Source organism: Pteronotus mesoamericanus, unplaced genomic scaffold (assembly GCF_021234165.1).
Source record: "Pteronotus mesoamericanus isolate MK-2021 breed Mesoamerican mustached bat unplaced genomic scaffold, CSHL_Meso_final contig_75, whole genome shotgun sequence".
NCBI classification, from domain to species: domain Eukaryota; kingdom Metazoa; phylum Chordata; class Mammalia; order Chiroptera; family Mormoopidae; genus Pteronotus; species Pteronotus mesoamericanus.
Genome location: NW_026555249.1, coordinates 11,419,123 through 11,434,993, shown reverse-complemented (window position 1 = coordinate 11,434,993; position 15,871 = coordinate 11,419,123). Strand labels below are relative to the sequence as shown.

The following is a 15,871-nucleotide window of genomic DNA, read 5'->3' as shown; positions in this document are numbered from 1 at the left end:
GTTGTCACTGCGGCTTCCGATTGGCCTGCAAAGTTAGGGAATGCGTGCTCGATAACAACAACAGAAAATCACACAGCAGCAGGGGAGACTTCGGGCTGAGATGTGCCCAGCGAGGGCCTGTAAGATGAAGTGTGACAGGCGCCCTGAGAACGGAGGTCTCGCGGCAGATCCTGGGCTTTGGAGCCGCTGGGACTTAGTTGGGGTTTGAAATAGCAGCAACAGCTACTATGTGAGCTCTTCTGGGTGCTTACACATATATATATTTTTTATTTTACTACCACTTCATTGGAAAAACAGTCACGCACACTTGCACACCTAAATAAATGGGATTATTACCCAGTGCCAGGGGGGTGGCAGGGCTAGGACCCCGTGCAAGTGAAGTGCTGAGGCTGCGAGGCAGCCGCACCGCAGAGCGGTGGGAAATGAGGCGGGAAAGGTCATTTGGGTTCGTGCCATCTGCCTGGCTATGCCTTCAGGGTCATGAGCCTTGTCAGTCCTGAGGTTGACATAATGATGACATAGCTAAGCACACGCTGTCATAAAGTGACAACCTTGTCCCTAAGGCCAGAGCCGCGGTCAGCTAACACTATGACCAGGGCTAGAACATTAGCAGGTGCCAACTGTGAGCAGAGCCAAGACTCACAGTTTGTGGCAAGTCCAAGGTTGAAGCCGGAACAGCCAAGTTTTGGTCCAGGCCCGTTCTGAGATTCAGATGCCCCCAACAACAGACTCCAAGATACCGGAGCTGGAGGCCGGGTCTGGGTCTGAGGTTTGGGGGCAGCCGTTGAAGAACTGGAACCCGGAATGGTACATCCCTACGGCCTGATTGGTTCTATGGCAATCATCGTCCCTCCGGCTCCTTCGGCACATGGTTGGCACATTACTTAGCACAAGCATTCAGCCTCTGTAGCCAAAGACTCAACGTCGAAGCGGATGTGATGACCCCGGACTCTCAGGACACCGAAGCCCAAGAGTAGGGGCCGTTACTGAGGAAAGCAGGGGCGACCTGAACACGAGCACTCTGACGCCTGGACAAATGACCCGATAACCGAGAGAGTGAAGTGACCAATAGGCGGGTAGTGTGTACAGCGTGGACACACTGGACAGAGGCCTGATTCGTGTCCTGGGCTGGGTGCGTGGGACCCAAGATTTCAGCAGCTACTCAGATGGTGTGCAATTTAAAACGTATGAATTGTTTATTTCTGGAATTTTCCACTTAATATTCTTGAACCGTAGTTGATCGTAGGTAACAGAAGCTTTGGAAAGCGACACCGCAGATAAAGGGGGACAACTGTAATGTTTGTAACAAATTTAAACAGGTGAACCTAAGACAGTGAATAGTAAGACAGCCAAACAGCATGAACTGGAGTTTCACAGGAGAGGAAGTACAAATGGCCAGTGTTACAGGCCGAGTGTGTTCCCCCAATTCCGTGTGTTGAAGTGCTAACCCCTCGTACCTCAGAATGTGACTGTGTTTGGAGACAGGGCCTTTGAAGAATTCCCGTGGATGGGCCTTCATGCAACATGACTGGTGTCCTCATGAGATTAGGACACAGGCACACACATAGAATGAAATAATGTGCAATTTTTTAACAGAACGAGGTAACTCTCCACATTGACATAGAGCGATGTCTATGGCTTGGTAAGATATATTATTAAATTAAAAGTAGTTGTAAAACAGTATGTGAAGAATCACTACATTTATTTATCCCCAATATATTCTTTTCCACCACTGTGAGATACAAATTAAGACCATAGTACCTCTTTTGAAAAGTTGAACTGTTCTTAATGACCATTATATAAAGCTATCTGATCTGAAATTTTTATACTTAATTGGTTATTCCATCAGCAAACTCATAACATTTACCTTAAGGTTCTATTCTATCAGAAAACACTTAAGTTTTGAGAAACCATCAACACAAGTCCTAGAAGACTTTTTTGGTACCTACACATGGAAAATGAAGGGGCAAATGAAGACCATCAGGCAATCAATGCACCTTGACTTGAAATGCTTGTTTGACTGGGATGAGAAGGGTGGCTCTGAAGAAAACATTTCAACTGTGTAAACTTCCCTCCATTTGGCATGTTAGACACACAACAGAGAGCTCTACAGGTTTTAAGGAACATGAGCATACATGTTTTTAGCAGCTAGTCTAAGGCATTATTTGTTTTGAGAAGGAATTCATTAAAAGACCTGTTTTCCACATCTAGGATACGTGAGGAAATGAATATTCACTTGAGCTTCATCAGCAAATATGGCAGCTCTGACCCTGAGAACTGTCCAAGATAAAAATAATTTCAAGCACATGATTTATTAGGTTTGGATCAGTTTTGGGGCTATACAGAATTTCACAGGGATTTCAGTAGAATTATATAAGTGTACAGAATTTGGACTTCTCATTTCTTAAGTCTCATGAAAAAATTATCATTTATTTATATATTCTTATAAATACTTATTAAGAATCAGTCATTTGTATTAAGCTGCCTAGTGACTCTCCACTGTTGTGGCTCAGAGCCCCCAAGGGTCTAGAGAATGGCTGTGACATGTTCCCAATGCTTATCAGGGACACCTGTCTCTGGTCCTGGTTACGCTGCCCTGTGAAGTATGTAATGGCCAGCTACTGTCAACAAGGCCTGCCCAGGTATCCAACCAGGCACGGCTTCCAGATCGTTCTTTTGATCCCAAACTCCCTGATCTCTCTCGGTTCCCTTTTCCCAGTTCCATACCTGTCTCTTTAGGCCTCACCACTGGCTCCCCTTAGTTTGTGGACTTATTTGGAGTTCTATAAATCTCAGCTTCAGACTCAGATTTTAGCTCTACGGGGTCCTCTGACATCGGTGTCTCCCGGAACTTTGAGCCAAAGGCAACCCTGTCCACCCTGCCTTTGGGTGTGGACTCTGAACTTCTGAACTGCCTGCTGGGCGGGCCAGTTCATTTGCTAGGACAGGAAAAAGACAATGGGCGAGAGCCATTTATTAGAAAATGCAAGAACAGGAACAAGAAGGAAATAAGTGCATTCCACTTAAGATTTTGGGAAAACTAGATGAGACACTTAGGGAGAAATTCCATAAAATGTACTCCAAATTCCAATCAGAAAAATGGCGTTAAGACCTGCCAGAAATATTCTTCCTAGGAAAACAGGTTTCTAAAAACCATTAAGTCCACATAAGGAGTCTGGATCAAAGCCACACATTTAATGTAGTGCGAGTGCTGGTTAACTACGGCATAATTTGCTCTTTCCCCCATGAAGACTGGGGACCAACTCACCTGCAGTGCAGGGCAGACAGTACAAGTCCGGGTGCCACTTTCCCACCTTATCTCTGTCCAATGTGGCTACACGTGACTAAACCAACCCCCTTGATCTCCCACTAAGCACAACAGCTGAGTGTGTGTGAGCCCAAAAGAAGCTATAAAGTGTTAGGTGGACGCAGCTCTAATACATACAGAGATGCTTCCTCAAGGCTTAAAAAATGAATGAGGAACGGGTGCTGATCTTTTCTTCTTTTTTTTATTGTATTTTTTCCCATCACCACTGAGTCCTCCTATCCCCTCTCCCCCTGCAATCACCACGCTGTTGTCCACGTCCATGAGGTCTTTCTCCTTTTTGCTCAGTCCCTCCACCCACTACCTTCCACCTCCCTTAGTGGTCATCCTGCTCTCTATCTACGAGCCTGTCTCTATTTTACTGGTTAATTTAGTTTGTTCATTAGTGAACAAACACATGAGTGAAATCATACGGTATTTGTCTTTCTCTGACTGGTTTATTTCATTTAGCACAATGTTCTCCAGGTCCATTCGTGCTGCCGCGAAGGGTAAAATTTTCTTCTTTTTGATGGCTGAGTAGTATTCGACTGTCAATGTTCCATAGTTGTTTTATCCACTCGCTACTGATATTGTTAAAGACAAATTAAAAATAAGTTAATAGAACATCAATTTATAAGAGTACACAGTTTTTAAAACATCATCAGGTTAACAATTCAATGTTAACGAAAATGCTTCAAAATTACTTGAAATGTTTTATTCTTTAGTTTTTCAAACAATGAACATTTTAAGAATCATTAATATTTTTATATAGAGAATAATCATTTTTATACAATAATCATTAATAATGTCATTATTTTAAAAAATAACAACTGTTTTAAGAAACTGTCAAAATTCTTCTACCAATTAGTAAATGATTAAAGTACTTACATGTGCTTTAGCTCAAAACACAAATGTTGAGGTATAGCAAAAACCAGGTTTTGCTATAGCTCAACACACAAATGGCAAACTCTCTAAATGTGGGTGTTTCAGTAATTCGGGGGATGAATGTCGTTTGGGGGTCCTTTGATGTCCCTGCACGCGTCTTGCATGTTGATGTAACACTGTGTCCCATGAGGAGCTGCAGGCACCAGCTTTGGACATGCTTCTTTTTTAAAAAAAATTGACAACATCCTGTTTCGAGCAAAAATTCTTCTGCTGTTTGTTCCTCTCTCATGTGCCCACATGAAATCTGGCCTGATGTGTTGCCAGCTTCCTCCTTAATCACGCTTCCGTTTGAGCTATCAGACAGTTCTCAAATCTGCGAGCTTGTGAGCTTGGAGAAAAGCTCCCTTCAAAGCAGATTTCAATTTCCCCTGAATTTCGAGGGACTCAGCGAGTCTGTATCTCACTCAGGCTGCGGTCCCCACGCCTTCCTCTCATCATTGTTCTCATTTATCTTGTTTACTTGGAGAACATCTTGTTTTTCGTAGGCACCTCTTACGTATCTTTCAATATGGACGCCCCCAAAATATTATACTTGGTCCAATGCTGAGGATGAGGCCTCGTGCACCTTCTTGTGCATGTTCTAGAGAGGGAAGAACAACTCAGGTCCACAGGCACTATCTCCCGAGAGAGCAGGAAAGTCTTCATTTCCCTTCGCACAGAAAACGCCTCCTAACGATCAAGCTGAGGGCCCAGTATTTCACACAGGCCCTTCAGGGAGCAGCGGTACTCTTTCACCTTCTAACATTTTGAGATCCCGGTGTTTTCCAAGGGCCATGGATCGATGCCACACGATCACCAGCTATAGCTAATAAACTGATTTAAAAAGTCATAGTTCATAGCCCTTTTCTCTTTCCAGTTCACCATGGACTCAGATGTATAGGGGCCTGTTCTCCATGGAATTCACCTTAGACCCATACAAAGGTTTGAAAGCTTATTAAAAACATGGATTCAATAGAGGCATAGACATCCTGGGGACAAACGATAAGGATGTGGAAGAACGAGACAGTGTGAAGAAAGAGATCCTTGGCTCTGGGGCTGGAAGGTGTAAAAGACGAGGTCGTTAAGAGAACGACCAACTTCAACAGTCAGGTTGGATCGTGTGGCGGGGGCTAGGGCAACCTGCCAGGAGATTCTAATCATTCACAAAAAGGGAAACAGGATAGCTTCCTAGGTGGTGCTGGGTCAGATTTGCAGGAACTCTGGCGCTAGAGGGGAAAGCCTAAAGTACACAGCCTGCGCACTTGCTGGAGGCGTGCTAACCTGCTGTGCGGGCCCTGTCTTCGCGCTGGATAGGCTGCTCCGGTTGACCTTTCCGAGGTTCCAACAGTCGCCGCCGACATTATCCCCGACGTTTCCCCATTCGCAGGCTGGTGGAAAGAATTCACCCCTTTCTGAAAGAGTAGGGATTTTCCATTTTATTCGCATGTTCTGAAATGTCTTAGCCCCTTTCCCATGTCCAGCTACTGTCACTGCTACCTTTTATTTGTAAAGATTTTACAGTCGATAAAAAAAATCCTGGGGGGTGCACAGGTCTTCCAGGGAGTCGGGCTTTCTGAAAATGAAATGAGGCTTGGTTTCCCCAGATAGGAGGCCTGTTCCCTTATTCTTTTCCTTAAATGAAAAGGAAAAGAGCTGAGGTCCTGTGGGATGCGTTTCAAACAAAGCCAAACAGTCCGAGCTGGTAACAGCAGGAGGAAGTGGGGGGATGGGGGGGGGGTTGAAACAGCAGGTGATCTTTCTAACAAAGTGCTCACAGCTGGGGTTAGGCTTGGCCACTACAAAGCAAAAGGGGTGTGTGGGGGGAAGCTGCTGCTGCTGCTGCTTTTTTTTTTTTTTTTTTTTTAAAGCAGTGGCTTAACTGGCTGGCTCAGCAAATGCTTTTCCCTGTTATAGTTTGGAAAAACACACGCCTTGGACGTCCTCTTTCTCCTTAGCCCTTCCTCCCACCCCGACTGTACCATTAAACCTAGGTGCTGGGGTGACTGAGAAGGATAAGCGGTTTGCCAATATCTTGCCCCCCTTGCCCCCCACCCCCACGCATTGCGCAGGGCAGTCCGTGCTTACTTTTTTTTGGGTGGATTGTCATAGTCAGCTCAGGGGTTTGCCCTGGTTACAAGGTCACAGCCCCAGGGAGCTCTGGACCCTGGACGGCGGCCGAGGGGGAGGTAAACAACAGGGCTATAAATACCCGGGTCCTGGCCGCCCTGTGCGGAGCCCAGCTGCGGAGCCAAGACGAGGACGCAGCCTTGTCCGAGGGGTCGTCACAACGTGAGTAGGAACTTTGTGTCTCCCAGTTCTTACTCACTCAGAGCTCGGTGAATGATTTTGAGTCTGATAAAGCTTTTGTTGCCTTTGAGAATAGATTCTAAAAGAAGGGGTAGGTAAAGAAAATAAACCGATGCAGAAGAAAGAGAGCAAATGTCCTGTAAAGCTGGGTGTGGTGGGTGCAGCTCTGCTGAGGGCGCCTTGAGGGTCTGGTTGATTTCTGCCCTGCCTTCCTCACAGCGGAGCTGCAAGGTGGGAGCAGGGGAGGCTGGAGAAATTTAACACTCTGACTCTGCCAAAAGGTGTGATGTTGCATAGGCAATATTGTATGGCCAAGCTTACAGACTTCCCATTGGAACGCAGAGCGAGAACTCTAAGGCAAAGGCAGCCTACAGATTTGAAGAGCCTGCAGGAAGTTGCGGCCATTCTACAGCGATGTGGAATGTCCAGGGATATTGTGAGCAGTTTCAGGAAAAAAAAAAAAAAAAAGTAAAAAGGGAGAACGGGTTTGGTCCACTGTGAAGGGATGCTCACCTCTGGAAGAGTTACAACCCATGTCAAAATGGGGTGCTCCGGGATGAAGGGCCAAGTTTTGCAGTTTAAGTGGTGAGCGGGCGCTTTCTGGTGAATGAGGAGGGACCCTCAAATGCTCCTCTGAAGTCCAAGGGACAAGGGTGGAGACAGGTCCCGCACAGCCTGCCTTTTCATGGGGAATTTTAAACAATGTAGGTCTGCCTGTGGCCCACACATCTGTTTTGTAATTGAAAGGGGGTGAAATTGGTAAATACTTTCTGAGCGTTATGGGATCAGCCTCCAGTAAACCAATTCTGTTATCTTTATTCTTTCTATGTAGCTGTCCGACAGCTGTCAGTGTACTCAAAAGTATTATGTTAAAGGAAAAAAGATCTTAAATAAGCACAGTTGAACAGCCTGTTGGTTGCAACAACGGAAGAAAGTCTGAAAGTGTGAACTCTTATCGAATTCACTGGCCTCTGCTAATGGTTTGAGTTATTTTTCCATCAAAGAAAGAAATGAGGGAAAGGAGTGAAAGAGCCTTTTCGCTATTTAGCCATTTGGAACGTTATGTTACATGGCAAACTGAGAGTACCAAGTGCTGCATCTATGCTGATGATCCTATAATTACGGAATTTACATTCTAGAAAGTAGGGCTAAATCTAGCCATTTCAGCAAGAAAGAAAACAGCCTGAAGGATTCTAATGTTTCCTCTGCTGTGCTAGGGCAGAAAGCAGACAAACAAGCAAAACCCCTGGTTGCTCTAGTTACTACAGGTGACCCATCTAAATAAAACCCACCTATGTGTTACAGCAGCGGGGGAATCATGTTTTGGAGTGAGCTGAGCTGGTTTGAATCCCGCCTCTGTTGTGACTTACTACCTGTGGGGACGTGGGCAAGACACCTGAACTTTCTCTTAGCCATAGTGCCCTCAGCTGCAGCAGGAGACAATGCCCACATAGTTGTTGGGATTAACTGACCTGATAGAAAAAATTGCTTAGCACCACCTGCATGTAGTTTTATAAATGCTGAATAGATGGTAGCTATAGTAAGGATAATTATCACCATCAATACAAATACTATACTAAAGAAGTTCCCTAGATTTCACCTAGATCTATTTTCTCCTTTTCTTAAATATTAGGGTTTAAAAAATATTATAATAGTTGGGATGGCCTTAATAAAATTATTTAATTTATCCTCTCTTAACCAACCCCCTTCTCTTAAGTTAGGCCCTTAGCATGATAGATAAGTAGGAATCTTGTTAAATAATGTGGAAGATAGCCAGGTTCTATAAAGCCCCACCTCTATCTAGCCATACATTAGAGCCAAGATCAATCTGGTATTAGCCTGCTGCCCTCTTAATTCTGGGCTTACTTTAGGAAACTTAACATTAGCTTCCTCTCACCCCCAACCCCCAAATAAAAGGTGGCTTTTATTTATTTTTTATTTTTTTTTAATCTCACATCAGTGCCTGAAAAGATGCTAACTTCTTAGTTCTGGAATTTTGTCCTGATATCTTTCCTTAGAGTCTTACATCAAAATGAGCCTGATTACTCACCTGTACGGATTTTTCTCTCTGCTCATCTTGGCTGAATGTGGTCTTTTTTTCACTACCTCTCTACAATTCACCTTGTTTATTTGTAGCTGTCTGCCAAGACAGCTAATAGCCCCAGTTTGGGGAATTTCTGGTCGTATATAACTTTCTTATTCAGAGGAGGCATTTGGTATTTTTTATTTTTGTTTTTTTTTAACCCAAAAATATGCCACCTAGACATGGGAACTTCCAGAGAGTATTGGTTGCCAATAGACTAATTGAGTGTGAATTTCACTGAGTCTTAAATAATACAGGGAGTTGTGGATATGGATATGCAGTATTTTCCTTGGGAAGGTTTTTTGCATTGGTCCATATTTACCTTGGATGTGGTAGTGACATTTTGGCAAGTAGTTTTATAGCTTAAGAGATTCAGATCCTTTACTTGGGCACAGCACTAGACTTTAAAAAACAAGAGCAACTATAGGGAGCTATGCCCAAGAGATTTATGGGCACAGAAGGTTAGAACCTGGAGACTAGGGGCTCCCGTGAGCTGCCTTCCAGTCGCCCTACTGCCGCCTCGTCTTCTCCTGGGCTCTCTTTCCACGCTGGCTCTTTTCATTTCTGCGTGGAATCCCCAACTTCCCCTTCCCTTGCCTAGATTGATAACGGGTGGAAAGGAGCAACCAGAACTCGGTGTACCTCAGAAATCAAATCGTGTTTGCAGCACACCACTGAGTTGTAGCGGCCATGGTGTCAAACTTTTTCTAAATACATGTTGTCTCCTAGAGAAGTACTTGCCTTCTGTTCAGGCAAGTCTCTGTAGCAGGCTCACCGAAGTGTCTTGCTGAGACACACAGTTACAAGGTGCTCTGACAGCTACCTGGCCTCTGGCTGATCTTTTCACCTTTAAAGGAATATTTGGTGCGTGGAGGGCTAATGTCATGAGCCCAACAACATGCGGACAGAATCCATGGCTAGATATTCACAGGAAGGTGAACTATACCTGCCGGATTTATAGACATTCCTAGTATGACTGTGACACCATCAACGAAGGTGACAGCAAGTGTTCCTCTTTTACAGGACAACCCCAGCCATGTGGAGCAGCCTGGGGTTCGCCCTGGCTCTCTGCCTCCTCCCCTGGGCAGGAGCGCAGAGCCAGGGGCAGAAGTCCTTATGTAAGCAGCCTCCAGCCTGGAGCATCGGGGATCAAGACCCGATGCTGAACTCCCAGGGCTCGGTCACCGTGGTCGCCCTCCTCCAAGCCAGCTGACCCTTTTGCATTATGCAGGCATCCAGGTGAGGCAGCCTTTCTGTGGCCTACGATTTCTTCAGGGAAAGGCTATTAAATACATATGTACATAAAATTTAAAACAAGGAGAAAAGATATATTTAGTAAATCACATTTTTGGAAAAACTATACATCTTTGGATGGAACATCTTTGAAGAGAAAAGACTAGGAAGATATACACCAAAATGTTTACCAAAATGTTAGTGATCTTCCTGGGACTATGAAACTTTTTTCATCTTTTTGTGGACCTATATTTTATAATGCCCTACTAAAAATGTATTACTTGTGTAATGAAAGTGTTCTAAAATGGACTTCTGCAAATGCATTAGCTATTTCAATATAGCATATGAAGGCGAGTCCTTTGCCAGAGTAGAAAGAACACTAGACTTGACACAAAGGTCTTAGGACATTGAAAAAATATATATATAAAATTTATATAAATTTGTTAAATATATATAACAGGTCTGTGTAAAAATATTTGTTGGGTTGTCAACTACTTACTGGGTAAAATTCTTTGTAATTGTAAGATGGACTTAAAAATATGCACTTAATATGGTTGAGGACAAAATGAGGTAATGTTTGTACAAGCATTTAGCATAAGGTTTTAACTGAGCACAAGGGCTCAATAAATAGTGAAAAAATAACTTAAAGTCCTTTGCAAAAGTAGAAGGGTGTATGAGTGTGTAAAAAGTAGCGAGTTTCATGTAGAAAACAAAGAGGAGAAAGAGAGAAGTCACTAATAAAATTAAATGAGATTATTCATTTTTTTGTATTTTTCCCAATTACTTTAGTTTGGAAGACCTGCGAGTAAAACTGGAGAAAGAAGGTTTTGCTAACATCTCGTATGTTATCGTTAACCATCAAGGATTCGCTTCTCGATCAAAATATATGTATCTTAAAAATAAGGTTTCAGAGCATATTCCTGTTTATCAACAAGAAGAAAACCAAACAGATGTCTGGACTCTCTTAAATGGAAACAAAGACGACTTCCTCATATATGACAGGTATGTACACATGTGCACACACACCACCAGAAATTAAAACATACCTCCCTTGTATTTAATTTAATAGCAAGTGATTTAAGACAAGACACCTGCTTTGATTTTATTACCGAATACTGTTTCAAAGTGAACCCATTAAAATGTTTGGTTTGAACCTTTTTGAAATGACTTCCTTTTGCATAAAGGAACCCACCATTTCAGTAAGGAAATAAGGAAGATTGCCTACACTCCCCCCTACCAGTTAGAACTGGTGCTCTGGTTAACAAAAGTGAGGGTCAATTTGTCTATCATGTACGGCTCGAACCTAAGGATTTGCTGGTGAAGAACCACACTTTGCAGATCACTTGCTTATTTCTAATCTAAGGAATAATTTTAGGACTATATACCTGAATTTCTGAAATATAAAGTGTGTTAATTATTTAGGTATAACTAGTACAAATCTGCTTTTGATTCCATGCACAAATAAAACATTTGCATTTTGGGAACCTCAGTGCACACATTATTTGATATTATTAACACTTGTAGTGGGTGTTCTGTTTTCTTTTGGCTCTTTAGACTTGACCTAGGCCTAAGCCCTCCTTGGTCTTACTGTAAATATTTCTAATACTGTCATTCTTTTAGAACCGCAGAGTTTTACTTTAACCACCTGCAAAGTGTAAACCTTTGATAGTCACATAAAATCATATATACTGGGTAAATTATGGACAAGCTTTTTTTTCTGGGAGTGCTAGCATTCTCGTATTTCTTCCATTGTGCTGAACTTTTGTTGTATCAGGTATATTTTTAAGTAAATGGGCTACTGGCCAAGACTCTAGGATTTTTCGGTTGTGCTGTGATTCCTTGCTGTGTGGGCTTCAGGCTGCTTTTACAGTTGGGAAAAGCGCCTGTGGTTTTGCAGAGCTTCATTTACGATGCCAGGAGCTCGCGCAATGGTAGAACTTTTAAGTCACAAAACTGTACTCGACCAAGTCACAGTGACTGTCCTCAAGAGTTTTGGTATCACTTGAGGTGGTACGTCTTATCACTCCTAAACGCTGTCAGACTCACTGCAGTCTCACTGTGCCCTGCCCTGGGCCACAGTGCCCGGCGGCTTGAGACTCGTCTGAGGGACACTTACCGACGGCATGGACGTATCTTAGTTACGAGACCACCAAACCTACACAATGCTACTCTGAGCCACGCTGGAGTAGGCTCCTGATACAGAAAACATTGTGATGACCTTGCATTTGTCCTTTTTCCAGATGTGGCCGCCTTGTGTACCACCTTGGCCTGCCTTTCTCCATCCTAAGGCACTTGTATGTGGAACTGGCCATTAAGATCGTTTACTGCGAAGACAAATGTGGAAACTGCTCTTTGACGGTATTTTTCTCAATTATTTTTACTGGGAGAAAAGAGGAAGTCTTTTAAGAGTTATCTAAATAAGTTAGTATTTCATAACCAATTAGCTAATGTTTCTGTTGGTGCACAAAAAATAAACTACAACGGTAATCTTTATAATTACACACACTTCCCGTCACATAAATTTTAAAACATTTTGTCAAGATTCATATTGCCGCTTTTATCTAGAAGGGTTTTGGAAAATAAAAAGCAACATAGATCACATTTCAGTTACCACCAAATGATGTGGGAGTATACGTGCTCAAAGAACTCAGCCAACACAAATGAACATTAGAGCAACCTCCAGAATGTGGTTCACAAGAGAGCACAGTGGTAGCAAAGCTTCACCACAGCACCACCTGCAGGGGAACCCGAGCCCAGACAACCTTTGCACGTATCAGGGATGCTGACTGTGGGCTGTTCCGTGAGGCCCTTACACTGCCTGCCATCCTGCGGCTGGATTCGTGCACTCACTTCAAAATGGGATAAGCCTTCTACACGCTACTGAGGTTTCTAATGTGAGAATCTTTCTTCCTCATAATAAGAGGCACTATGGTTAAATATTGTTTATAAAAAAGATACTGAAGGAATTTTAATTTGTATTAACTAGACCTTCTCTCTTCATATTGGGAAGGAAAATAATTCTAAACAATGTTTGCTTGATAGGGCAAATTGGCAAAATTTAAACTCAGATTTAAAAACAATTCTGAATTTTATTTGTAAGCTGTACTTCCTTCAGATTTTTCCCAGCTCCAAAAAGTCATTCCAAATTTTAATAAATCATTTAATTAATTTAGTTGCTAAGGAGCACAACAGGTTAATTGCTCTAGTTAATGTCATTTTTCACATATTAATCTTCATAATAATCTAAGAAGGGTTGCTTTCTGCTTTCAAGATAGGGAGACTGATACAATGCAAATAAATTATTAACTCAGTGTCTAAGTTATACTAAGTGCTTCATAAATGCCAGGTATATTGATTCCTCATATTTTGGGGTTATTTCAGTATTTGGCATTTTTGTAAATACCTACTGGTTATACATATGCCGAGCTATACTGAAACAAGGCAGAAACATTCCTACAACATGCTCCAAATTTACAAATCATCTGTAAAAAGGAGTGATATACCATATGTATCTGATATGCCAAATCAAATTGGAGCCTTTCATTGTATCCTAGATGCCATCAATTATATGACATCTTATCTTATTTACTATTAAAAAACGCTGTCAGTTCAAGTAGGACAAGGCTACAGCACCATCGGTAGTAGGATGCATTCTGATTTTCAAGAAATTAACATGTGAAATAGATATATTGTAAACTCAATGAAATATGGTAATTGCCTCTGGAACCTAATTGGACTATTACTATAGTTATTTGTATTTGTTCAAGCATTTAACACTTAGAACATTACACAGTATATTTTAAATGTTTATCAAATTGTGTTTACATTTTTAATCAAATAGTATTAATTTCTCAAAAGTAGTTCAGAAATAACAACAAAAAAGTACTGCTTAGTAGTTGTATGCTAGATTCCACTGGACTTTATCACCATTCAAAACCTTTAAAACACCAAACCAAGCCACTTAGAGAGCCTTTGATCTCTCAGGTTGATTTTGTAGCTTGACCGACAAATACCTTTAGGCTGAGGTTTCAGGCGACATTGCTGTGTCTGTGAGCTTCGAGCATGCGGTCTGTGAGCACACAAAACAGAGCAGGCGACTCTGAGCAGGTCACAGACCCGGGTGCGGGCCGGCAGGCGTTGTGCGCTGTGGAAGGCGGGCTGTGATCTGAGCTTTTCAGTGGCCATGCCACCATCAGGGGCATGCGAGCGAAGCTCGGTGAAGTTCAAAACCTTTTCTTCTGTACCTCTCAAGTTCTTCTACAGAGTTCTTGAAAATTTAGGAAATGTTCTTGATAAGAACAGGAAAGTCTGAATTCTGTTATTGATTTAACCAGTATAAAGCTGAGATGAACTGTTGAACTTTAATTGTATTACACTCTATTTTATCTAGTTTCAAAACGTTAAGTCATTTGTAACATGCTTGAGGATTCCTTGATTAAGTGCAAACTTTGCACAAATAGCACTTTACAATTAGATATGGATAGGAATCAAACTTTAATAAAACACCTGGATGTTAAGATTAACACCAGACTGTTTCCTCACTAGTATTATGCTAGAAAAACAAAGGCAGCTCCATCCTAATTTAACAGCTCAAATTTCATATATGTTAACTCTACAAATCATTTTCATGCATTCCTGCTACACCTCTACATGTGTTGTTGATAAGTGACTGATCAATCTGTTCCAGACCCTGGACGATGAAGACTTCTGTAAAAACGTGTCTTTGGTCACCGTGAGAAAAACGACTGAGGCCCCAGAGCCGCAGCCCCACCACCATGACCACGACCAGCGCGGGCACGGGCATGGGCACGGGCGCGGCGGGCACACACACACTCGGCACGGCCAGCCCTCAGAGAACCAGCACCCAGAAGCACCCCCCGCGTCTGAGCACCCCCAGGCTCCAAGCCTGCACCACCACCACAAGCTCAAGGGCCCCCAAAGCCAGGGCGATCCAGTAATGTGAGATATGCCAGGGGGTGAGACGTTACCACCTTCTTCGCAAAGGAAGCCCTGAGGAAAGAGGTGTCTAAATCAGTTGCTCTGAAAGTTGCCCAAGGATTCAGAGTTAGCTCCCAGCAGCTGATGCTGACATTGTCGGCATCTGGTATTTGAAAAAACAGGGTCTGCAATCACATGACAGTGTCAGGAAAGCCTCCCCTCTTTATGTAGCTGAGAGGGGCTGTGGGCAGAGGAGAACGTCATTGAATCTTGACAGTGACGTTTGTCTCCAGCCGCCTGACAGCCCAGCCGGCGGCTCCAGCCCACAGAAGCCAGCACCACCTGAAGCTGAAAAGATAAGGCAGAAATGTGAACATGACCTTCAAACTAAATATTTACAAAGGATACACTCCCAAGCCACTCTCAGCACAATTTCACTTTCTGCATTTTTATAAGCTACTCCATAATGATCCAAATTAGGAATTGAATTTGTGCAAACATGAAGAAATCTTTGATATTGGCTGCCAAATTTTAAGATTTATGCCAAAGAAAATTTTGACCCCAACCGTTTTTTTAAATGAAAGGCACCTAAAAGGTGATTGCAGGGTTTGGTTACTATGTCTTTCTCTTTCTTTTTCCAGCTTTCTACTTGCCTCAATGAAAGCAGGAACATAAACTATGACCTAGGGGTTTCTGCTGGATAGTTGGCAAGTAGAATGGAGGAAGAACCGCAAAGACACGTTTTCCATTTTTTCTTACTTGTCAAAACACTATTACCTTTGTCTTTTTAATCTTATAGGTTTAACTGATTAAACCTTTAAAGGAAGAAGTGAATTCTGTCTTTTAAGATCCAGAAATACTTAATGTATGAGTATTTTGCTATAACTACCTTTTAAATATCCATTTACACTTTTTTATATCTAAGACTCAAATCTTGATTTTTACTATTGCCTGTGAAGTCTTTATCTATTGTTTTCTTTACTTGGCATTATATCACACTCTCTAAAACTTGAGAATGTCTGTCTTGAAAGATATATGGGGAAAGGTAAAAGAATGTTGTCTATCTTTTGATTGCTTAGAAA

The 15,871-nt window shown here is 42.5% G+C and overlaps 1 protein-coding gene across 1 annotated transcript; it reads left to right on the top strand.

Annotated features, from left to right (window-relative positions):
* The first annotated feature begins 6,365 nt into the window (after positions 1–6,365).
* On the top strand, positions 6,366–15,825 carry SELENOP (selenoprotein P). Its single transcript, XM_054583988.1, has 5 exons — positions 6,366–6,517; positions 9,642–9,857; positions 10,641–10,853; positions 12,092–12,209; positions 14,539–15,825. The coding sequence occupies exons 2-5, from the start codon at positions 9,655–9,657 to the stop codon at positions 15,160–15,162; spliced, it is 1,158 nt and encodes a 385-aa protein (XP_054439963.1). The 5' UTR covers positions 6,366–6,517; positions 9,642–9,654; the 3' UTR covers positions 15,163–15,825.
* Positions 15,826–15,871: the final 46 nt, after the last annotated feature.